Genomic DNA, 25,888 nt, shown 5'->3' on the forward strand with positions numbered 1-25,888 from the left:
TACAGTCGTGACTGGATTAAATTAAATGTATAGGTATACCGATAAGTAGAGACGCTGGGGTGTATGAGTCACTAGAACTACAGGAGAACATTGGATAAACTGCAAGGAATAGGCTACTTACCAGTATGCATCTGTTCTTGGCATGTAGGGCTGCTGACATTCATATCTGTGCATAGATCGCCGCCTAGTGTTGGGTCCGGATGATTGCACCTTGCTGTCCTGGAAGAGTCTTCGAAGTATCACGAGATAGGTGACTCCTCCCCTGGACTACAGTGCGCATGGGCATCTTCTCCATCCTCAGATTGTTTTTCGCCACTGTGGCAGAGATGGAGTATAGCAAAGAAAGAGATGGCCATGCAAAAGATAATATTGAAAGAGAGAATACTACAGCTGCAACAGGCACCGGGGAGGAGTGTGGGCAATATGAATGTCAGCAGCCCTACATGCCAAGAACAGATGCATACTGGTAAGTAGCATATTCCGTTCGAGGCATGTGGGCTGCTGAATTCATATCTGTGCATAGACTGTATAGCAGTGTCTCCTTCTAGCGGTGGTCACCTGTACCACCTGCAGCAGTATGAAAAATGGTTTTAAAGACAGCCTGGCCTACAGCAGCTTGCTGCTTTGATTGCACGTCTACACAATAGTGTTTAGTGAAAGTGTGTATGGTAGACCATGTTGCTGCCCTACATATGTCTTCAAGGGGAATATTCCCTAAGAAAGCCATGGATGCCCCCATTTTGCGCGTAGAGTGTGCTCTTGGGGGAACTGTTAGAGTGTGTTTAGCTTTTAGATAGCATATCTGAATGCATTTAACTATCCAGCTGGCTATTCCTAGTTAGTGTGTGTAGGGCCCTTTCGGCTACTGACTCTGGGTTTTGGAAGAAAATTGGCAATTCTATTGATTGATTGATATGGAAAGTGGGTATGACTTTTGGCATAAACTTAGGGTTTGTCATAAGTACTACCCTATTTGCATGTACTTGCATGAAGGGTTCTTGAATTGTTAGTGCTTGAAGCTCACTTACACGCCTGAGGGAGGTAATGGCAATCAAGAATGCCACCTTCCATGTTAGAAATTGCAATTCACATGAGTGGAGTGGTTCGAAGGGAGGACCCATAAGTCTGGTAAGTACCAAATTTAAGTTCCAGACTGGTGAAGGTGGGTGTTTTGGGGGGATTATCCTTTTGAGACCCTCCATAAAAGCCTTGATTGGTGGTACCCTAAACAGGGAAAGGTGTTGACTGTTTTGGAGATATGGAGATATGATGCAATAGCAGCAAGATGTAGCCTTATAGAAGAGTATTCTAAATTGCATCTTTGAAGATGCAAGAGGTAACAGATAATGTTTTGGTTCGAAGTATCCAATGGATTGATTTGGTTATTGTTGCAATAGATTACAAATCTTTTCCATTTAGCTGCATAGCATTCTCTAGTAGTTGGCCTTCTTGCCTCCTTGATAATGTTCATGAAATCAGGAGGTAAGTTAAGGTATCTGAACTCTAAGACCTCAGGAGCCAGATCGCTAGGTTCATCTGATTGGGATCTGGATGTTGGATTTCTCCATGGTTCTGAGTTAAAAGATGGGGCGAGAGGCGCAGTTTTTGATGGGTAACTACTGAGAGTTCCAGGAGCGTTGTGTACCATGGCTGTCTTGCCCATGTGGGAGCAACCAGGATTATTGTGAGTGACTGCTGACGTAGTTTGCATGCCACCAACGGAATCAGTGGAGTTGGCGGAAAAGTGTACGCAAATCTGCCTGACCAGTTCATCCATATCGCATTGCCCTGTGACAACGGATGTGGGAACCTGGAGGCAAAGTACTGGCATTTTGAGTTTTTGTTTGTGGCAAACAGATCTATTTCTGGGTGCCCCCATTTCTGGAAGAATGGTTGGAGAACATGGGGATGAATCTCCCATTCGTGTAGCTGTTGGCTGTGTCTGCTTAGCAGATCCGCTACTTGGTTGTCTTTCCCTGGCAGGTGTTCTGGCAGGTGTTCTACTAGCAGAAAAAGGTTTCTTGGAATTGTCCACCTCCATATGCTCTGTGCTAAGTGGGACAGCTGTGAAGAATGTGTCCCTCCTTGTTTCTGGATGTAGTACATGGCTGTCATGTTGTCCGTCTGGATCAACACTGCCTTGTTGTACAAGTGTTTTTGGAATGCTTTTAGTGCCAGAAATATTGCTAGCAACTCTAAGTGGTTGATATGCAGTTTCTTTTGTTTTACTGTCCGGAGCCCTTGGACTGTGTGTATTGGAGTAAGTGGGCTCCCCAGTCTGTCAGTGATGCGTCCGCTGTTAGTACTAGTTGTGGAACCGGCTCTTGGAACAGTTGCCCCTTGGAAAGGTTTTGTGGGTTCCACCACTGCAGAGAGTTGTAAGCGCGACTGTCTACCAACACTAGGTCCTTCAGTTGTCCTTGAGCTTGGTTCCACTGCCGTGGTATGCATTCTTGCAGTGGACGCATTTGAAATTTTGGCATGAGGGTCAATGAATATGCAGGAGGCCATCATGCCTATGAGCTGCATGAACACTCGAGCTGGCAAAGAGTGTTTTGGCTGAAATTTTCGAATGAGAGTTTGCATGTGGGAGGGTTGTAGATGCGATTTTGGGTAGTTTACGGAAAACCCCAGGCTGTGTAGCAGCCGGAGTGTCTGGGATGTATGGCTTGCACACTGCGTGTATGAGTTTGCTTTTATGAGCCAATCGTCCAGGTATGGAAACACGTGGATGTGTTGCCTTCTGAGGTGTGCAGCTACTACCGCTAGACATTTTGTGAATACTCTCGGGGCTGTGGTTACCCTGAAGGGGAGAACCTTGAACTGAAAATGTTGACCTTCTATTGTGAACCCGAGGTATTTCCTGTGAGCTGGATGTATAGGTATGTGAAAATATGCGTCCTTGAGGTCTAATGTTGCTAGGTAGTCGCCTTGCTGGAGTAACGGGAGTGCTTGTTGTAGAGTGACCATGTGGAAGTGCTCCAAGAGTATGTATTGGTTTAGCGGTCTGAGGTCCAATATTGGTCTGAGGGACCCGTCCTTTTTAGAGATAAGGAAGTATAGCGAGTATACTCCTGTCCCTTGGTGTTGAATAGGGACTGGCTCAATGGCCCCCTTTTCTAGCATGGATTTCACCTCTTGTTGTAACAGGATGATGTGTTCCTTGGACATAGGACGGTGTTTGGGTGGTATGTTGGGTGGAGTAGAAGTGAGTTCCAGGCAATAACCATACTCACCCACCTGTCTGTGGTAATTGCGTTCTAGACTGGTAGGAATTGTTCGACTCTGCCTCCGACTGATGTTAGATGGTCTGGAGGGAGTGTGATGAAGTCACTGTTTGGTGGCAGTGGAGGCTCTGGTGTTATTGCCGCCACGTCCTCTGCCCTTGTTATTATTTCCAATATAACCTCCCCTGTTAGAGCCTTTGTTAAAGGAATTTTGGGTGTTGCTTTTATATGTACAGGAAGTTTGTGTAGTGTTGCCTCGTGCGGTGCCTCTGTAGGAAGAGCGACGAAAGGAACCTCTGTGTATTTGAAACCGCAGTGCGCCCATAGATTTAGCAGTTTCAGTATCTTTTTTCATTTTATCCAAAATGGTGTCTACTGCAGGGCCAAACAGGAAGTCTTGATTAACTGGTTGGTTGAGGATGGTGGATTGCACCTCATTCTTAAAACGAGAGATGCGTAGCCACGCGTGTCTGCGCAGTAATACGCTGGTATTAATGGATCTGGCTGCTGTGTCGGCTGCGTCAAGCACACATTTAATGGAGGAATTGGTAATAAACTTGCCTTCTTGAATGAGGTCATTAGCCTGAGCCTTGTAAGGTTCTGGCAGGTGTTGCATTAAACACTCAAGCTGGTCATAGTGTGCTCTATCGTAGCGAGCTAGTAGAGCCTGTGTGTTTGCGATTCTCCATGAATTAGAGGCCTGTGAGGCTACTTACTCTCTTGCCTGAGGCTTCCAATATTTTAGACTCCTTATCAGGAGATGGAGCATCTCCTGTAGTTTGCGATTTTGCTCTTTTGCGAGCGTTTGCTACTACCAGTGAGTCTAGAGGCAACTGGCCTTTAATATAGGCAGGGTCTGAAGGGGCCGCTTTATATTTTTTTTCAATCCTGGGATTGAGTACACATGCTCTGGCTGGATCTTTAAATATATCAGGTGCGGAGGAGAAATCAATTTATATTGTGATAAATGTTGATTTTATGAAACTAGTAATGTATTTTTAAATTTTACTCTTTTTCTTGCTTTTAACATGATTGTCTTCTTTAAAAAACCACTGAAGTATATTTTAAATCTTGAATGATGTGTGTTTTGTTTTGTATGAATTATTGATACTGTATATTTATTGTACTGTGCCTTTTTTTGATATTGATTTATCGAAATAAAGTATTTTGACTGACTGACTGATATCAGGTGCATGTTTTAGTACCCCTTTTAGCATAGGAAGTGTCCTGACATTTTTCTCAGAGGTAGGAAATGTGTCGAATCGAAAATCTTCTTTTACTGGGTCAGTGTGCATGTCGACCTTGTGGTATTTTGCTTCTCTATCTAGCAGCTGGTTAAAGACAATGGTGTCGTCGGTAGGCGACGGCTTTGTAGGGTATGGGGAGGCATCGGGGATGGGTTGTGTGTCGTATGGATCATTCTGATCATCCCATGTGTCATCTTGTGGATGTGGATCCTCTGGTTGATTAAAGTCATCTTGAGGATCTTCCCCCATGTTATCCTCATCATTATAGTCAGAATGTGTAGGAGAGTAGGGCACAAAAGGCATATTGGGATAGAAAGGAGGAGGAGACATGGGCCTGGAGGGAGAAGTCCCGATGTCCTTTTTCTTCGGAGGAACAGGGGAAGGAGTGTCTGTGTCCAATGGTCTCTTTTTTCGATAATAAACTGTAACTTTGCCAGTCTCAGGGTTTATATACAGTTTAGATTGTTCCTCTGATTCCGTATTGGGATGAAAGAGTTCTTCCTCCACTGTCCGTGGCTTTAGCACCGATGTTTTTGGCTTACTGAAGTGTTTTTGACTTTTTGGCTCAAAGGCCTTCGGTTGTGGAGTCTTTTTCGGGTCGACCGTTGCTTTGGGGTCGGTAACCTTATTCGGTTCAACGTTTTTTGTTGGTTTAGCTGTCTTTTTCGGCTCGCTGTCTGTCTTTGTGTCGGCGCCCTGTTTCGGATTGACTGGAGCTTTTGGATCAATACGCTTTTTATGCTCGACAGCTTTCTTAGGCTCAATGTCTTTTGTCGACTCGATTTCGTTTTTCGGTTCGACGGGTTTTGTAGTGTGATTGTGTTTTTGTTGATCTCCACTCTTTTTAGGATTGACGGCCTTCTTTGGGTCATGTGTTCCTTTTGGATCGACGACCCGCTTTGGTTCAAGGCTTTTCTTCGGCTCGATAACCTTTTTGGGTTGGGCGACCTTTTTTGGTCCGACCACCTTTTTCGGGTCAGCGACTTTTGGCTCGACGCCTTTCTTCGGTTCGATGACCTTTGGCTCTACGACCTTCTTCGGTTCGACAACCTTCGGTTCGACGACCTTCTTGGGGAGAACGTTACTTGGACCTGGGCTATCGGAAGGCTTTGTTTTTGGCTTCGGAGCCAAGCCGGAAGGTGGGGCTTCTAAAGGTGCTTGCCGATCTCGGCTAAGGCCTTTAGGCGATGCTTCGACCAGAGCCTTCAGTTTCGGGACAAGCGGCGTTGCGGGCTGTGTACTCACGATTTGCCCCGGTAGGATCTCGTCGTCGGAGTCCGACTGGTTCTCGACGGTGACAATCTCTAGATCCGAGTCTGCCGCCTCTGGTAGGTCATGTTCGTCATCGAAGATGTTCTCCGGTTCCGGTGCCGGTTGCTGCATCTCTTGCCTAGCGGCCCGTCGAATCAGGATGGTTTTCTTCGAACGGAATTGGGCACAAGCTGGGCAATTTTCTTCGTTGTGCTCTGGTGACAAGCACTTGTTGCATACTGTATGTTTGTCAGTATGCAGGAATTTGGAGTGGCATTGTGGGCACCTTTTGAACGGACTCCTTTCCATCGACAGCAGGCCCACGTGACGTCGAAAGGCCCAACGGCCCGCGTCTACAACAGGATCAAGATGGAAAGTATGGTCAAGTCAAGAAGTACCGAGCAAGAACAATACCGTCAAAGTCGAAGGCCTTTTGGCCTTTTAATGAAGTTTAGTTTCGGTTCCGAAGTTGGAGTAGAGGAATAACATCCGAACCCAATGGCGGAAAAAAACAATCTGAGGATGGAGAAGATGCCCATGCGCACTGTAGTCCAGGGGAGGAGTCACCTATCTCGTGATACTTCGAAGACTCTTCCAGGACAACAAGGTGCAATCATCCGGACCCAACACTAGGCGGCGATCTAGGCACAGATATGAATTCAGCAGCCCACATGCCTCGAACACCCAGATTACCTTGTCTTTCTCAAAGATGGGGTACATAGTTACTAGTGAGATGGTAGCTCTGCAGAAGTTTCTGTATTTGTATTTACATTTACCATAGGCTGAGAATGACACTTTTATGCTTGTTATGGTCATGGCGGCGGGCTCAGCTTAAATGGGAACCCTCACTATGCATCTAGAGAAAGGCGGCATGGCATTGCCAGACCTCTACATGTACTATCTGACAATGCAGTCTCGATTTGCAGCTTACTTATTTCTCGTTCCTTTGCATTGTTAGCATTTCGTGAGAGAACAAAGACTTCTGGAAGCTGGCTCACTGTTTATATTCTCTACCCACAAATTACCCGGCATAGTGTTGAGTGGGTCAACTCACTGTGTTGCAATACATATATTCCTCAATGTTACCCCTTACCAATAACTCTAGTATGCCACTCCTCACATTTGAAAAAGCATAGAAACAGATCTTGATCAAGATCAGCCTGCTGACATTAGGAGATCAGGTCCCAAAAGGCAAATACATAACCATTCAAAGTTGAAAAGAGGGGCTGAAGAGGCACCTCATTGGTTGCAGCACTCTGTTGCACTACCGAGGCAGAAGTTTCCCCAATCCCCATATAAATGTGAGGTGCAGAAAAAGTTAATCATGGGCGATAACAGAAGACGTATTGTATCATTCCTGTATTAGGAGGGCAATAAGACCAGATTACGAGATATACTGGCAGCTAAACATCAATGGGGAACTTATATGGGGACATATCTGATGGATGAACATTGGGTTGTGTGCAATTAAATAAATTAAGTAAATCAGTATGCATCTAGGCACTGACTAATTATTTTTCATGCTGCTCCCAATTTTAGTCTATGTTTTTCTGCATTTTCTGTATTTTGATTTATGTACGAGTTCGTCTCTATTCGATTTATCTACCACTTATTTTATAGATAGATGCAGAAACTCAGATTTTCACTTTTGGAGTTCCAGTGGATTTGACTACCGCTCTCTAGCTCCTTTTAGTAACTGGCCCTTGTCTCTTTTTGGTACTTGGCCCGTTGGCTTACAATGGCAGAGCAGTTACATTTCTGTTCACGATGTGCCCACTTGGTCCTATTTAATACCCATAATCCTCACCGTCCACTTGGGCATGATTTGCTTTCCCACAAGGGGTAGATTTTGTATGCTGACTTCAAGATATATATATATATCTTGTTATATCTATATATATATATGTGTGTGTGTATGTGCATATATATTTTTTTCCACTTGACATTAATTTCATCTGTTGACCATTTATATACATGTTGATTATTATTATTGAGACTGAACCATTTCTAATATTTACAACACTGGGACACCCCCCCCCCCCCACCTCCAACACCCTTTTTTGGTTGTCATCCCATTACAGTGTATATTTCGTGTTGTCACTGTTGATGCTTTGCAATTTTGCTTACTTATCATGGATCTTACTTTTCAGCTTTCTGGTTACTCATCCCACATGCATGGTGCTCTCCTGCTATATGTGTATATTGCAAGCTGTTATCTGAGTCATACAAAGTATCCTTTGCATTACCTATTGTCGCCAGTGGATTGAACTAAGAGAAACGCCCTGAGTTTCAATTACTTGCACACATTGCATTAAGTAGTACATACTTTATTGTGCTCTATTTTATGTGAATTGAATATGGATATTTTTGTTAGATTGTTTTCATATATTTGAAATATTGCAATCATATATAACCACGTATTCAGCGCACTCCAGGATGGGGGTCAATGTGGAGCTGAATGCAATTTGAGGCTCAGTCCTTTTAATTTGTTTGACAACTGGTTACGGGAACTGCCTATATTTTGGTGATGGTGCCGAAACACGTTAGGTAACTGTTGTTTCGTATGCCACCTATTAAATTTGTGTTTGCACTGCAATCCCTTGAGTGCTTAACATTTGGACTGTGCCATGGCTGCCATGTTTGATGCACATCAGTAATTAAAAAAATAATAATGGAAAATGAATGTAAAACCAATATGGGCAGTGTAAAACCTTTAGGAGCCCTATTCCTAAAGAAAGTTCTAAAGTGCAACCGCAGATCTAAGAGCTTATATTGTTGCAGATTTGGAACTTTCAGGAATTCACAAGAATTTACAGATGTAGGCATGGAAACCAGCTATTGTTGCAGGCATATGCCTATCAAATTTTATTCCATTTTCATATAATAAAATATACATGTGTAATCTGCCAAGCAACTGCAGATTTGCTTACTAAAACTATTTTTTTCTCCAGTGCGAAAATATATTCCCCCACAGAAACTTACTTTCCATCCTGGAGAAAAGTGTTACTCCTGCACTTGGAAGCCTTTTGACAGGAGTTGGAAAACTTGTAAGTTTGTGGAGGGACACGAATTCAAAGGAAATTCGTGCCTGGAAATAACCACATCCCCCTGAGATTTATTCAGCATTCCACCATTCACGTCTTTGTTTGTGATTATCTTTTCACAGCATAACACAAGTTTCACTTCGAGACCTAATGCATTTATTTTTTAATGATCGGTTTATAAACACCTAAAACCTAGCCTGGATAGGTCCGTTATCTGCTGCACCACTGCTCGCCTATCTCCTGTATCGTGCACAATGTAATGTTTTCGCCGGTACTGCAAAATTGTGCTCAATTAGTCTGATATTTAGTTTATGCCCCTTGACCCCTTTCTGTCCTCTCTCAGTCACCCTATTAGTAACCTTATCCTGCACAAGAGAGGACGTATTCCCAGAGCAATACCCTGTGCTAGATTACTGACGGGAAACTCAACTGTACTCACAGTAGCTCATCAGCAACAGATTAACAATATGTCATGCATGGGCCAATGTCTGCCACTGTGATTCGTTGCATGCTTCCTGCTCCAGGGGCCAAGCCCACGTCAAATTGTCCGTTACAGTGGCGCGCACATGCATGAAACGCATACACAGGATGTCGCGGATGACTCCACTTTATTCATGATCGCTACACAACACTGACCCTACAAAAATGGTCAGAACATTCAATCACGGAAGCGGGTTCACTGTTCGCAAATGTTCACCTGCTTCATTTGCAGAGCTGACGGTCGACACCGACCTTCCTAGAGGACAGTTTCTTATGTATGGACAGCAGCAGCTGGAGGCAGACTGCTGCCGTACCTGGCACATGACGGATACCGAGCAGTCTACACACCCCGTCCTTCATGCTATCCTGCAGATGGGCCCTAGGCGTCACATAGTGACTTGGATATATAAGGCAATCCGAGAATTCAATGTAATAACACTCACCCCCCCTCCGGAAAAAATGGGAGACTGAAGTTCAGAGGGAACTCCATGCCAAAGAATGGGCGCAGGGTCAATGCTGATTTGTTTATGGCTGGGTCGAAACTGGAATGGCATGGTGAGCAAAACAACGATGGATTTAGGCCCAGATCTCTGTACTGGGGTGAATGTATGACATAGTTCTGCATTCTGTCCATCAATTGTCCTTTTTGCATTTGTCACCCTGAGTGGGACGCGAATGCTCAGACGTGAGACCCGTGCTCGCCACGCCACTGGAGTCAAGCTATCCTGCTTGGTAAGGGCTGAACGCCCGAAACCGGTCCTAGGATGCAGGAAGGCCACCTTATAGCACATAACACACAGTGCATGGGCATAGGGCAAATATGAGCACTGGGGTTAACACCCTACCAATGCAAACTCTCTTGAGCCCTGTTTCATAGAAACTATAAACTAAAACTCTCAGCAATGCTCATCTACACCATTGCTGTACTGAGTCTTACACTCATCAATTTCAAGGACAGGCATCAAATACCGCTGTAATACATGCAATGAAGCTACATCCTTTATCATAGTCTGAAACAAGAGCAACTTGTTAGAGCAATATGGCAGACTATAACAATGTCCACAGCTGAAGTGATAATGTATTCAAATGCATATACAGGCTCTTATGTTAATTTCAACTGTTAACAATGTTGTCCTATCACATGTGTGCAATGACAATCAAATAAAAAGAATATACAAAAAAACAGCAATATATCATGCATTATATATGTCACAAAGAGACGCAGTCCCCGCTCTTCGCTGTGGGCCACTCACTGCACAGGACAGGTGTAGGAAAACAGCTGTGAAAGTTTGCTTCAAAATGCCTCAGTGGAAGTTAAAACTTTTTAAATTTAACCTCATAATAATATAGAAAGGTGCTGTAAAATTAACATAGATAATGCATTTCGAAATAGCAGATAGAAAATGTGCTTTTATTAAACATGCGAAAAGTAAAAATGGTGCCTCATTTTGCAGAAATCTCCCATTTCTATTGTTCCTTCACTGCTAGGCCTCAATATTTTCTGGATTTTTTTCCTATCCTTTTAAGATAAATAAAAGCCTTTTGTAAAATTATGATTTAACGTTATAACTGAACTATACAACTTGACATATTCGTGAAATGTGCTGTTTCCTGCAAAATGTATTTCTTTCCTTACACTATATGACTTCATTCTATTTGAGATAGTTTCCTATGCCATATGCTTATAATGACCAACTATATTATTAAAAGAAATGCTCATTGTAGGTTTTAATTTCATGATCTAACCATGACATGCTAGATATTAATGTTTCATTTCCAAGAGCAGACCACCCAATGGGACACTTAACAGCTAACAGGGTAGGATTGCAAAGGTTCTCTTGAGAACCTTCCTAGATGTATCATTTTGTAATACGCTGTATCCACATTCAAATAACTACATCGACATGGACGTTTACCGTGGGAATTGAGGGAGAAGGTGACAGACCATCTGAGGATCCTTGCTCATTGGCTATAGATGACATAACCAAGTTAAGGCATTCTATGCACCTCCAGCCTGCAATGTCCCTTAGCACATTGTTCTACTAACCTGAATTGTCATAGGCTACTGCTAACAGGGATTACTTTGTTTTCCTTACGATTTTTACAAGACTTTCTATCTTGCGCCGATCATAGCTACTGCTGTGATTAATTCCTTTTATCTGTTTTAACAGTTGCTATTGCAGATGTTAGGGAACTCAGCTGAGCTTCCAGAACTACTCTTCATGAGGAGTTCAACCTTTTCATAGTGATCAGCCTTTTGCGCCAAACATTTTACTTGCTCTTTTCCGAAAAGAACTCTCTATGGGTTCTTGCTAGGATATGTTAGGTCCTTTAGATTAGAATAAGGACTAATTTCTTTATGGAACAAGCCCTTATTTTGTAAGCTTGTTCTAACCAATTGTTCTGGATATTTTTTGTAAATGGATTTATTTTACTAATCAGAATAAAGAGATAAAAATACAGACTAATCTCTTAATGAGAATATAAACTTTTAAAACTTCACCAAACGTCTCATTGTTGACTGAACATCTAATGTTGAAGACAAAGTTTCTTTTAGAGATGTGTTTGGGCTGTGCTCCATTCTAATTCAGTGGCAAAGATACATTGACCCGAAGAAGCGTGGAAATTGGAGGATCGCTTAGTAAGTGTGAAGTGGAGCTACTTCTAAAGTTTTTATGAGAGTTCTGCACTTGCACCTCTTTGAACAATATTTCTTCAAAGTATTTTGCGACACAACTGTTTCAATTGCACTGGACATCAATCTAACATGGCCAGTGACCACTCCTAAACAAAGGTGAATTAGTCAGACCAGCTTCTGTACTTCTTCATTGCAAGATGATCCCTCACCAAGCAGACACCTCTGTTTCTCACCGTAGGGTGTGTAGGAATACTTTATTGCTCAATCCAGTCTCTATGTCATTTGTAGTAATGGAGAAATACAAAATAATTCATCACTCAGGAAGTAAATATCTCTATTCCCATGGAGAACCGCCACCAACCCCTTGGGATACAACTGGAAGCATGACCATCCACTCCATCACGGCAGATGGTGTAAGCATACAACCCACTGATGTTGGTCTCACACAGCAACCCCCAACGGGGGCTACAGGCTTCTAAACAGCCTCACCAGTACATGTAAGATCTGCTGCAAGATATGGCTTTCAGCAGAGGCCGCAGCAGACCCCTCAGCCGTCTATGCCACCCAGACAGAGTCTGCCCTGGTGGTGACAACTGATTCCTCACCTTTTATGAACAATATCCAGAATTAATATAGGGCAAAAGAGGAGCCCAAGGATCTGTAAAGTCTAGCAGAAGACTAGTAGATTAGCTCATAATATGGTGGCCTTATTCTAGTCATTAACATTCGTAGTTCCCAAATTGACATCCCCAGAGGCAAAGTGCCCTCCCCTACACAAATATCTGCACAAAAGCAGATATTAGTTGTCTTGTGAAGTTTAATTATTTTTAGAATTATGTTAAGTTTCGGCAAGCTGCCCAAACAAAGAAGCTTTCATGAAATGACCCCATCCTTTAGAACTGAAAGCTTTTTCATAAAATGAAATTATATACTCTGAAAAATAGGGATGCACAGAACCTTGAAGCCAAGCAATTCATTTTTTTTTTTTTTAAGACCAACGGTCCCAAACTTTATTTAGTTTCACAGATGAGTTAAGCAGTAGTCATACAGTGTCATACCAATGAATCATTACTACAAACGGTACTTGGCTATCAGCACAAAATGACATGTCAATTATATACGTGTGAAAATAAATAGTAGCCAGTGGAGATGCATTAGTTCACAAGTGGCGGTGCTAGGAAATGTCTCGTGCCGCAGTGCTCGCGGCTCGTAGCACTGCGCAAGGGCCAGGGTGTTCAAGAAATCCAACAGTCATTGTATTAAGTTGTGTTCCCTGTTTAGCACAGCAGTGGGCCAGGGCAGGATCATATCCCCCGTCGTCATGTGGGTTGCTGGGTTTCTGCCTCCTGTACATGGAAGCATCCAGCTGGCAGTGTGTGATACGGAAATGGGGAGGGGGGGATCGAGTATGAGCGCATGTACAACATCAACAGTCTCTGCGTCAACCGAAAGATATAACTGGGAAATAAAAGAAGAGGGGGAGGGAAAAATATGTCAACAACTGTTGGACTAGTGTGCGTGGTAGTGTATCTAGATCCCTAGCTGTGTGTGGTGCACCCTATGTGGGCTGCGCAGGGGCGGGTGTAATTGAGGATGTGGGGTCGCTGCGGCTGCAGGGCGGAGGGAGGGGGGGGGAGGAGGCAAGGGGGGGGGAAGGGCAGTGGCGGGGAGCGGCAAGGGACATCTCTCGTTGTGTAAAAACTCAGCAGTCAGGGCAGGCAGCGGGGGGGGGAAGGAGAGGCGGGAGGGGGGAGGGTGGTAGCGGGGGGGGGGGGGGGGGTAAATTCCGTGCCCTACATGGACAGCAATGAACTGGGTCCTGTCTAATCCGCGTCGAGTTGGCATTCTATACCGGCCTGGGCGCACGCCCGATGGTACGCGATCAGGGTAGCGTCCCAGTCCTGGGCGATCGGGTATTTCCGTAGGCCAGCGGTCTCCTCCCTGTGTAGTGACACACTCTCCGCACAGGCCCAGTTGCCAAAAGAGCGACGCCAGTCCGCAGGGCGCGGTGGAGTGGTGCTTTTCCACCGTTTCGTGATGAGGCGCTTAGCCGTAATGAGGCCTAAGTCCCAAAAGCGTGCCCGCAGCTTGGTCTGCTTGGTTCTCTTGTAGAGTCCCAGTAGGCATACTTCCCACGTCCTGGGGAGAGTTTCGCCTGTGGCCGCCGTCAGTGTGTCAGTGACCGCTGACCAGTATGAGGCGAGGTGGGCACAATTCCAGAGTGCGTGCAGGAAGTCTGAGTCTAGGAGGCCGCATCGGGGACACGCCGACGAAGTGAGTCCAAAATAGCGATTCAGTTTGTCAGGAGACAAATACGCTCGGTGAACGATATCTTTGGGAGGAGAATTGGGTATGGTGTGTAGTGCCTGTGCCAGCCAGTGCACTATATGAGACCCATTGCCCATCGCGTGTAGGTACTGGATGAGTAGATGAGGGGCGGTTCTTGGCTCATGTCACCCCATGCCTTCGTCAGCTCATGGAGGAGTCTGGCATGTGTCAGGAATTGACCCACCGGTAGCCCGGCATCTGCGGCCAGGGTCTCGAAGGGCAGCAGCTCTCCGTCGCTATATAGGCCGCTCAGGTCGTCTAGGTCTGCCGCAGTCCAGCTGCGTAGCTCAGTCGAGGACAGTATGCCCATGCCTAAGGGAGTCCCTAGTAGAGGTAGGTTCGGGGCATAGGGCATTGTACCTTTGGTGAGTCTGAGGGCCCGCGCTAAGCACCGCCTCGCGAGCGCCACATGTACTTGTGTGGGGTGTCGCCCCTGCGTTAGGGGGTGGAATAGTGTTAGCACCTGTACGGGGGACAGGGTGGTGTCGGCCGTGGCCGTGTCCATCAGGTTCTTGCCGCTCAGCCAGTAAGCGACCCATTGTAGCTGGGCTGCTAAGTAATATAGCTCTTGATTGGGGACTGCTAAGCCTCCTGCGTCCGTGGCAGCATATAAGGTCTTTAATGCTACCCGGGGCCTCCCTTTGTTCCAAATGAGGCGCCTGGTGAGAGTTTCCAGTCCTCTGAATATGTGCGTTGCCACATACACTGGCAGGTTAGCATAGTAATAAAGGAGCCGAGGGAGCATTATCATTTTGGTCAGCGCCACTCTGGCCGGCACATGCAGTGGGAGGGAATTCCAGAACGTGACCTGGGCCGTGAGCGAGGATATAGCTCTCACTAGGTTACCCTCCAGGAGATCCACGGGGTCTCGATATATCAAGATCCCTAGGTACCTGAATACCGTCGGGTGCCACCGGAGCGTCTCCCCCATCATGCGCACCTCACATTGCGGCATCTCGCTACTGAATGCATAGGTTCCCGATTTGGCCCAGTTAACGTGGAGTCCCGACATATCCCCGAATGTACGGAAGATGTCCGCGATTGCCTCGGGTACATGCGTGAGGTCCCTGACATACAGTAGTAGATCGTCGGCATACAGAGACACCGAGTGTACGCCGTCCGCTAGCGGGATGCCCCATGTGGCGCCGGAGGTGCGGAGCAGCTCCGCCAATGGCTCCATCGCCAGGGCGAATATCATAGGGGAGAGGGGGCAGCCCTGCCTGGTACCCCGCCCTATGCAGATCCTGTCAGAGAACAACCGTCCAGTCCGGACGCGTACCTCGGGCGCCTGATAAGAGGAGCCCCACCATCTGGATATAGGCCTCGCCTAGTTCGTATTTCTCGAGGACTCGGAGGAGATACGGCCATTCCACCGAGTCAAACGCTTTTTCCAGATCGAGCACGATGCACCCTGAACGTGGCCAGGTGGGGGTTGCATACCGTTGGATCTTAAAAAAACGGCGTAGATTGTAGGACGTGCTCCGGGTGGGCACGAAGCCATTTTGATCAGCGTGTACCAGTGTGGGGACTAGCGGTGCAAGTCTCCGAGCTAGCGTCGCAGCCAATATTTTGTAATCGGTGTTGAGGAGTGCCAATGGTCTGTATGAGCCAAGTTCGGACGCGTCCCTACCCGGTTTCAGTAGAGAGACCACGTTAGCTTCGTTTAGGGACGCCGGGAGCTCAGCATCCTCCAATGCCGCCTTATACATTCTCAGAAGTTCCGGTATTAACACCAGTGAGTAGGCTTTATAGAATTCTGCCGGGAGCCCGTCAGGGCCCGGTGCTTTGCTATTGGAAAGGGAGAAAATCACTTCCCGTAATTCCTCACCGGTGAGCGCAGCGCCCAACTCAGTCCGGTGGGCAGCAGTAGCTGTTGGGAGCCGTAGAGTCGTTAGATAGTCCACAATCTCCACCACAGTGGCCCGCAGCCGTGAGCTATACAGGGACTTGTAATGTGACGTGAACGCCTCATGGATATGCGTCTGGGTATAGACCTCGACGCCCTGGGCCGTGCGGATCGACAGGACCGACGCGGATTGCGTCTCTTGCCGTATCAGCCACGACAGCAGCCTGCCAGGTTTGTCCCCTGCGTTGTGAGTGCACGCAGAGTGGGCTGCGAAGTTAACGTTCTTTAGGCGCTCCAGCAATACAGAGTGATCCGCTCTGGCCGAAATCAGTTGGGAATCGTCGCCCCCCATCGCCTCCCGCTCCTTATCTAGTAGTGCCTCCTCCGCCCTTATCAGATCCCTCTCCACCTGACCTCGTAGGCCCGCCTGCACACCGAGGCAGCCTCCCCGGGTAACCGCCTTGAAGGCGTCCCACTCGACTCTCGGTGAGGAGGTCGAGTCGTTGTTGTCTTCGAAATATTGTATGATTCTCCTGGACATCTCCTCCCGGAATGGTGTGTCAAGCAGGAGGTCCGGTTGCAAGCGCCATGTGGGTACGGGCGGACGCGGGCGCCGCCATCCATAGACCAGTGTGTGCGGGTTATGGTCCGAGTGTGTCCGTCCCAGATAATCTGCGTCAGTCACGGAGGAAATCAGGTCGCGGGACAGCATGTATCGGTCCAACCTGACATGTAGTGAATGGGCTCCCGATTAATAGGAATACACCCGGGCGGTGGGATTTCTGACTCGCCAGGCATCGTGTAAGTTCCATTGCGTTGCCCAATCAAGTAGGGCCTTGGAAGTTGCTTGCGCTGGGGCGATCGCTGCTGGGGGGGACGAGCGGTCAAGGGAAACATCTAGTACGCAGTTGTAATCCCCACCCACCATCAAAGGTACGTCTAGCCAGGGCGCAATTACTGCTGACAAGCGCGTGAAGAATTTCCCCTGCTCTACATTAGGTGCATATATGGAGGCTATGACAATCTGTTGCCCGTCTAGCCTGCCCTGTATGAAGACGTAGCGTCCCTCAGTGTCGATATTGCTGTGTGTTAGTGCGAATGGAACCCCGGGTCTGACCCAGATCAGGGTCCCCCGTGCAAACGCTGAAAAGGTTGTGGCGAATATCTGCCCCCTCCACCTACGGCGAAGTGCGGCTACCTCAGCGGCGACCAGGTGCGTCTCCTGTAGTAGTGCAATCTGGACCTGATGTCGCCTAAGATATGAGTACACCTGGTATCTACGTGAGGGTGTGTGCATGCCCCTGACATTCCAGGTACAAAATTTAACTGTAGCCATCCCAGTGTGCATCGTGCCCAAGCGCCCGCCCCTCCCCCCCCAACCCCCAGCCCGCCCCACCCACACACGCACAGCAGCCGCGAACAGTGACCATTGTTTCCCCTCGCCCACTCTCACAGGCCCAGGGATGCACGTCGTAACTCTTCAATGTCCACACTAGTCTCAAAAGGAAGAACTTTAACAGAAACATAATACCAAAAGGGCGACAACAGAACAAGTCGCCGCCCAAACGCTCTATCGAGCTCAATCCATCCGTGAGTTCAATGGGGGGATGACGAAGTTTAGCACTTGGGTGAAACAAGTTAGTTCAAGTCGCCAAGGGAGCCGTGGCGGCTCCCCACCACGGGCAGTGGGTCAAGGGGCACCAAAAGTCAGTGGCAGTGTCCGCAGACAGGTCAGAGTTCCCAATGTCACTGGTCTCGGACAGTCCACCCCAGAGGGGGGATCCCATCTGCTATTCCCTCGGGGGGGACACTCACCTCTGGGGGTCCGTCCACCCCTTCAGACGCTCGTACCCGGTGATGTGCCATTGGGACCGCTCCGGCTCTGCTCTCGTTGTCACGGGGGGTCCGTGACGGGTCGGTAGGTGAGGGGATCAGGAGTGGAGCTCAGATCCCGGAGATGGGGCTGAACGTAGCTGTCGTGGTTCCCAGTAGTGCCGATGTGGACCTCCGGTCGAGTCAGCCTTAGAAGTGATCAAACCATTCCAAGATGCCAGTTGCAATGGCCTAGCCCGGACTAGGTTGAGGGGAGTTGCTTATACTATCTGATCCGATGTTTGGGGCGTGACATCCGGCAGGCCCTCTGTGTTCGAGTCATCTGGCAGTCCGTACATGAAGTCGTCGTCTTCGCTCCCGCGTGATCTCGGGCTTGCGTTGGAGATCAGGATGGGTGATTGTGATCCACTGATCTCAGCTGCTATTCGGATGGCCTCCTGCTGTTCAGTTTGTATTTGCTCCGGAGTGGGTCCGATTTCTGCGTCCGTGGTTGGAGACCCGGCCCTCGAGGCGTGTCGTTGTCTCCGCCTGCGGGTACCTCGATTTCGGCGCTGCTCCTTCGGCGCGGGTACGTGGTTCGCATCTATTCCTGAATCCAGCCAGGCCGCCGCCGCCTCTGGAGTATCGAAGAAGTGGGTTTTGTCCTGTGCCACCACTCTGAGACGTGCTGGGAACAGCAAGGAGTACTTGAGAGCCAGGCGTCTGAGCCGATGTTTCACCTCGAGGAACGATTGACGCTGACGCTGGACTTGGATGGTGTAATCTGGGAAGAACATCACCTTGGCGTTGTCTACCTGTATGTCCGATAGTTTCCGCGTTTCGCGGAGAATGGCGTCCCGGTCACGGTAGTTCAGCACCCGCATAAGCATAGGCCTCGGGTTGGAGCCCTCCGGGGGTGGACGGGATGGCACCCTGTGCGCTCTTTCCACCACAAAATGTGGAGACAGTGTGCCTTCTGGCAGGAGCTCTCTGAGCCAGGTCTCCATATGTTCCGCCGTCTCCCTCCGTTCCCATCGTTCCGGCAGGCCCCCTATGCGTACATTGTTTCTTCTGGCCCGTCCTTCAGCATCCTCCGCCCTGTCCTCGAGGAACTCCACCCGGTTGAGTAGGTCACGGACGTGCTTATCTGTCTGCGTCAGCTTGGGTGTGGTCTCCGCCATCGTTTGTTCCAGGGTCGTGGTGAGGTCGGACAGTTTCTTGTGGTCCGCGCGAAGGAGCGTCAGGTCCACAGCCACCTTATCGATCCTGTTCTCTAGAGACGTACGGGTTAGCTGCATGGATTCCTCCAGGCGTTCCATGGCCGCCAGCATAGTGTCCAGTTTGGAGGCGGTTTGGTCAGTCTCTGTGTTCTTCACCATCTTTCCTTTGCTCAGTGTCCCACCGGTGCCGGACTTTGCTCTGGTCCCTCCTGACATGAGGGTGGTCGTCACGGGTAGGTAGCCGATTGGGCAGGTTCTCGCGGGGAATACTGTCGGGGCCTGTGCGCTCTGGCCTCTCCTGGTCAGGCCGTCAGCTCCGCCCTTGCCGGGTGGCGTGCGGGATTCTAGACGCCACCAAGCGATGTGTGGGGCACCGTGGAGTCCAGCACAGGGGTGGCCGGAGTGGAGAATGCGGGGCTGTCCTGGGTGCTCACCCGCGTGGGCCTGGGTAGGCCACTTTGGATAGGGCCGATTGCTAGATGGGCCGTTGCAGCGTGGCCGCAGTTCGTGTGTCGTGCGGGCCGGGCTCCCCGGTGCTGGACGGGTCCTGTGTTGACCAGCGGCTGTATCTGAACAGCGGGCGGGTACTGGTGTCTAGGAGGTGGGGCCGCACTGCCTCCGTCGCTGGTTGTTCAGGCCCAGGGGCGATGTCGCCAGTGTGGGTCTCCAAACAGTGGAGCACGACCGTCCTCCGGCGTCCGCTAGTTCTGGCGGGAAGTCCCCAGCGCCGGCAGGCAAGGCGGGTCAGTGGCACAGGGCGCCGCAGGTCAGAGTGGCGTGCCCGCTTGCAGCTTCTGGGATCCCTGCGCTGTGGGTTCGCCGGGGGCACCGGGCGTTGTGGTACGGTCCCTTCCCTCTTGCTGGGCCAGTGTCGAGGCGGTGGGCGAGTGTGAGGGCCCAGGGGGCAGAGCGGGCCAGCCCTCGCTGTAGCCTGCCGGGAGCCAGGGGCAACGCTGTCCAAATGGGCCCCCAGAGATTCGAGTGCAACCCTTCTCTGGTGCTCGCAGGGCTTGGCAGGATACCTCCAGTGTCGGTTGGCAGGGCGGGCCGATTTCACCGCCTGTTGCAAGCCAGGGTGGTGTGCCTTACAGTTGTGACTGGGGCCCCTGCGCAGCTGGAGCGCTGGTGGGCAGCCGGCGTTGCGGCGCGATCTCCTTCCCCCACTTGATCGCGCCGGGGAGTGCACATGTGTTGCGGCCTACCTCGATGGATCGGATCCCCGGTCTCGGGTGGACGGGGCCGCCGACCGGAAGTGAGCCCTGGGCGGGCAGGTGCCGCGGCAGTCGACGGTCGGAGGGTCAATTGCTCCGATCCTTCCGAAAATTTCGGTGATGGCTGACCAGGTCCCCAGGTGCACTCGGCTCGAGTTTGGGCCCGATTGCTCTAGAATTGGAGGAGAAATAGCCCGTGGAAGGGGAGCTTCGCTCGGAGCTCAGCCCGGGCACGTCTCCTCACATCGCGTACTTGGCCACGCCCCGAAGCCAAGCAATTCATGCCCAGCTCAAACAATTTCATTTTTTTCCCCTGATCCATGCCTTGCCACCAATTGCCTTCCATTTCACTGCAACAAAGATATTTTCTTTATGGCATATCTCACAAACAAAAACACTTTCTAAACATTATGCTGTTCTTCGTCCCTATTGTGTATCCTAGCAAGTGGAATCTGTGGCAGATTACTGTGTGCACAGTCCCTTAGGATAATATCTGCTTACTTATGAACTTGTGTGTTGTGCTGTAAGGTGTTCTCTTGCATCTGAAACTAGGTTAATGCTTCATAAATAAACAAACCAGTCTTACTATTTGTTTGTCCATCAACATCACTGGGATGTTTTATCTGCGAATAACATTGAGAGAGGAGCTTGATCCACTGTGGGCTACTGTCGTTAACCTATAGAAGAATGGAAAGAAAGAATACATTAGAGCATTTCGTCAATCTCTTTTTTTTATTTATTAAATATAAAGATAATAAATGATGGGCACTGAATACAATGGATCAATATGTGCAAAAATAATTTTAAAAAGTATCCAGGCGTAAATACCTTGTATATGCATAGAAATAGGTTACATACGCTGGTGTGTTGAAAACTTAATAACGAAAATCATTTAAATGATGGCAAAAGACATGAGGATGAGTTCCACATGAAGCAATGCTGAGTTAATTAAAAGATGAAAATTTATTTTAATACCAACAGAATTAAGTTAGAATGATTGCAAGGATTTGACCAAAACGTTATTTTAAAGGATCTATAATGGCGCTATACCCACGGATAATGAAAACCTGTGCCTTTATATTTTTTGCTCTTTAACATTCAAGTGAATACTTTAAAAAAGTAATTCTGGCTAGCCTGCAACCATGATGGCCGCCTGATCCCTCGGCTCCGCCGACCCTTTCGTTCTCCTTCCACAATGCTACTGATCCTGTAAGCTATCCTGCGTTTGCCTCTGTGTTTTGGGACCGGTAGGCGCTCCTGCATCTAACGATGTGCTTCTTGCTGGGTTCCCTGCGGCAGAATCAACGCGGCGTCCCTGCTCCCTTTCTGGCGCGGAATGGTGGTGACCGGGTCTTTGTTCTGTGGAGTCAGCCACCCTCGATAACAACAACAGCGAACGTTTGAGGCAGGACGGGGCTGCCAGGCGGGGAGCGGCTGCCGCACTCAACTCTCTGCTAATGCGAGCCGCCCAGTCCGACAACCTTCCTCGCTAGCGCGATTTCATCGCTGCCGGAGATACATAGTATCCCGTTTCCAGTTTGTGGACGGCTTTGGGAACTTTTTTGTCCTCCAGTGCTGCGGTGGGCGCCATATTGCACCGAGCGATTGGCTCTCTGACCTGACGACAAGGCACCCACATAGTGGGACTATTACGGCTGCCGCTGCATTGACCCAGAGTGCAAAGTTGGTCGGGACCGTACTGCTCCTGTGCCCCCCGACGTGGCTGTGCCCCGCAAACCGGTGTCTGGTGACTCGCTTTTGGAATGGATCAAGGCGGACAGTCTCGAGGGTTGCGCTATGGCTGTGCGCCCCGTATGCAGGAGACTGCGGCGTCCTCCTCTCACGAGGCGCCCCCTACGATAAGTGATATTCTGGGCGCCCTGAGTGAGCTGCGAGTTGCGCTGCGTGACGGCGCCCTGGGCCTGGGGGGCCGACTGGATGCCACTTTGCCCGCAGCGCCCTCATCCAACCGTGCTGCCTGTCATGTGCTGTGCGCTTCGCCACATCCTGTGCCCGAGTGCCGTGAATCGCCTGTCCAGGAGTGCGTTGGGGTGCCGGTGGTGAGAGATACTATTGCCGCAGCAGTGCCTGTCAAGGTGGTACAGTGGTATGGGATACCTAGACCTGTGCACCGTTTGGAACCTCGTTTTTGGATGCCATGCTCTGCAACTACTCGGTGGTCTACTGGTGGTTCTATTTGTACTGTCCTGGAGTGGCTACTAATGCTCTGGCCGGCTGTCTCTCGTGGATTGTTGCCGTGTACTGCCCTTTCTGGAGTAGCCGCTGACCATCTGGCGGTGAGTTGGACAGATCATCGCGGACGGTGCCCTGTTCTGCTGTGGCAATTAACTTTGCTTCTCCCGTCCAAGATGGCTGCTGTGCGACGGGACCTTGTTGATATGTTAGATCGGAAGGGACAAGGTTGAGGATGTTTTTTGGGAGGTACACGCTGGTTCTATATAGGGTTGGGGTCCGGGGAGAGGCGTCCGTTATAACACATGTTGATTGATTTGTTCATTTAAGTCAGGCCCTCCTCCGGTCTTATGTGAATTTTTCCTTTTCCTCTTTCTTCTGTTTCTGCATTTCGGGTACTCCTTTTTGGGCGACAGGCACACTGCTAGGGGGGGGGGGTAGGCCGTAGCCTCTGTATGCGTGTAGGGTCGGGGGTGGTGGGGGGGGGGTTTATTTTGTCCGTTTCAGTTTCTATGGGCCTTACTTTTTTATTTTTTTATTTTCTCTTCATCTCATATTCTTTTCTTTTCCTATTCCTTTGGGTCATTGGGAGGATTGGTGTGTGGTGGGCAATTTCTGGCGCGCATTTTAATGTCCGCTCGTTAGCTCTTCTGCATTATTTCTATGCCGCCTATTGCCTAGTTGGTACTGCTTGCTGAATCTCATTGGTGGATTTTGCCCACCTATGTCCTGTACGGATTGTTTGGACTTTGATCCTTCCCTGATTCTACTACTTTGGACACACTCTTTAAAAATTTTAAAATGAACCTTAATTTCTCCTACTTCTCGGTAGCGCAAATACTTCCAGTGTAATTCAGGTTGATTGTAATTTGCTCCGATATGCTGCTGAGTTGTTTAATCGCTTGCTTCTGTGCTTCAACAGATGCCGAGGCCGGCCGGATGGTTGTAGGCCCGTATTTGTTTGCTTTTACTGTTCAATAAAGGTTTTCAAAAAAAAAAAAAAGTAATTCTGAAAACATTTGAACTCTTTGATGTTCATCATCCATTCTCGTTCCCTTTTGCTTTCTAATATACATGGAATTGCCCCTTTTTCTCTTCTTTTTGTTACTTTCATTTTGACAGACAACACAAAATACACAGGTAGTATTTTTAATTTACAGATTTTTTCCAGTTATCAGCAGATCAGAAGGGTACATGGTCTCACGTGAAGTCTGTCACAATGCACACACTAAGGAGGACTTCAGGACCATCTGTAACCTAATAAATAATAGACCATGAAAGAATATTAAGAAATACCAAAAAGATTTCCAAACAACCCAATATTGTGGGAATTGTCTGCTTTAGGCAATATCGTAGTAATCGCTACCAAGTGCCTCTATTTCTTTTCATGTAGTTAATTTTTAAGGTTTTATTAGTTGTAGTGTGCAGTAAATATTCTTTCTGCAAGTGGCATCCATGTACATTAATAAAACTCCTTCCGCATGCTGAGAGAGAACTGAGAGGCCCATCTCTCTGCTGCCGGCTCTCACGAAGATTGTGGAAAAACACGTTCAGGGTGTGCTTTCCAATTTTCTTGAGACCAACGAGATCTTGCATGCCACCCAATCGGGTTTTCGTCCCCATCTAAGCACAGAGACTGCGCTCCTTGAGGTCGCAGAAACCATTAAAGGGGTTCTGGACTCTGGGGGCAAAGCCATGCTGGTGATGTTGGACTTGTCGGCGGCGTTCAACACCGTCCCCCATGATGGCCTTCTCGCAAGACTCTTTGAGATAGGTCTACGGGGGACGGTGTTCGACTGGTTTTCCTCCTTTCTAGCCGGCCGCCGGCAAACGGTCTGGGCTCCGCCTGATTCCGCCGTGATGCCGCCTCTGGGAGTCGGGGTCCCACAGGGCTCTATCTTGAGCCCGACCCTATTTAACATCATCATGACCCCGTTGGCGGCGTTGGTGGAGTCGTATGGCGCCCGGATCGTATCCTACGCTGACGACACCCAGCTCCTCTTCTCATGTAAGAGAGGAGGTGACTTTGAGGAGGAGAGTATCCGGATTGCCTTGGGGCTGTTTTCCAATGGTTCCAACTGAACAGCCTCAAGTGCAATTCCGATAAGTCTGAGGTACTCTTCTTTGGGTGTGACACAGAGCCAGACTGGCAGGCCTGGTGGCCGATTAATATGTTCCCTCCGTCTTGTTCTTCCCAGGTTGCCAAGAACCTGCGGGTCAAGATGGATAATGGGCTAACATTGAAATCCCAGGTCCTCGGGGTGTCGGGCACCTGCTTCGGCCTCCTTAGGATGCTGCGGAGGTTTCTTCCCCGGCTGTCCGAGGAGCACAGGAAACTGACAGTGCAGGCTCTGATTGGGTCCAGGTTGGATTATTCCAACATTCTCTACCTGGGCCTTCCAGAGTACTTGCTGCAGCGGCTTCAAGTGGTGCAGAACGCCGCTGCAAGAGCAATCTATGGATTAAATAGACGGTCCAGTGCATCGGGCCTGTTGAAAACCTTGCATTGGCTTCCTATCCGGAAACGGATTGCCTTCAAGGCTCTGACTCTGGCCTATAAAGCTCTCCACGCGGGGGGAGAAAAGTACCTTCAAAAGAGACTGGTCTTTTATCAACCGACCAGGTCTTTGAGGTCAGAATCCCTGTACTTGGCAGTTGTTCCGCGTGTAAAGAGAGCGCGCCTTGGAGGCCGCTCTTTTGGATTGCTGGCGCCACAGTTGTGGAACTCTCTGCCGCTTGCTCTGCGGGGAGCTACTAGCCTGCTGGCCTTTAGAAAAGGCCTTAAAACCTGGTTGTTTACTCAGTAGCCTGTTTTTTTGTATGTACTTGTTTGGCACTTTGTTTTTTTCTTTTATCGGTGTTATGTTATTATGTTTCAGCCTTCCTTTTCCAATAAAGCGCCGGGACACTCTTTTTGAGTAGCCGTGCGCTATACAAAAGAATAAATAACATAACATAACATAACATAACATAGTGTGAAACCACAGATCTGAGGAATAGCAATATGTAATATCAATCCTCAACGTGTTCCAAGAGTATGTGAGGAATTTAGCAAAAACGTCCACAAGTCTTTGCCAAATTTTTGCTATATAAACAAGCATTTGCAATGCAATAGGTCTCGCATTAATTAAGTTTGAGCTATTGGCATTGCTAAATATTGCAACACCAATTGCAACAAAAGATCTATAAATTGTAGGCCAAACAAAATGTGTGTTTATTTTTGAAGCAATGGTGGCATGCTGCGCTTTAGATGAATGTTTAAATGTATTGTGGACCATACTGCGATTGCTGCAATAGTTAATTGTGGATGCATTAACAATTGATGAGTGCACTGATGGCTGGTGGTGTGTGTGCCTATAGAAATTGTGCACTGACGGCTGGTGGTGTGTGT

The 25,888-nt window shown here is 48.5% G+C and overlaps 1 protein-coding gene across 4 annotated transcripts in view; it reads right to left on the minus strand.

The window, feature by feature from the left end:
• The window catches only part of PHF11 (PHD finger protein 11), a 534,242-nt gene that overhangs the window by 39,531 nt on the left and 468,823 nt on the right, over positions 1-25,888 (minus strand). For all 4 annotated transcript variants that reach the window (XM_086934974.1, XM_086934973.1, XM_086934971.1 and 1 more), the window contains one exon: positions 20,891-20,981. In XM_086934974.1, the coding sequence (XP_086791100.1) occupies positions 20,891-20,981 (91 nt within the window). The remainder of the gene's footprint in view (positions 1-20,890; positions 20,982-25,888) is intronic.

This window comes from Lissotriton vulgaris, chromosome 8, assembly GCF_964263255.1.
Source record: "Lissotriton vulgaris chromosome 8, aLisVul1.2, whole genome shotgun sequence".
Classification (NCBI taxonomy): Eukaryota; Metazoa; Chordata; class Amphibia; order Caudata; family Salamandridae; genus Lissotriton; species Lissotriton vulgaris.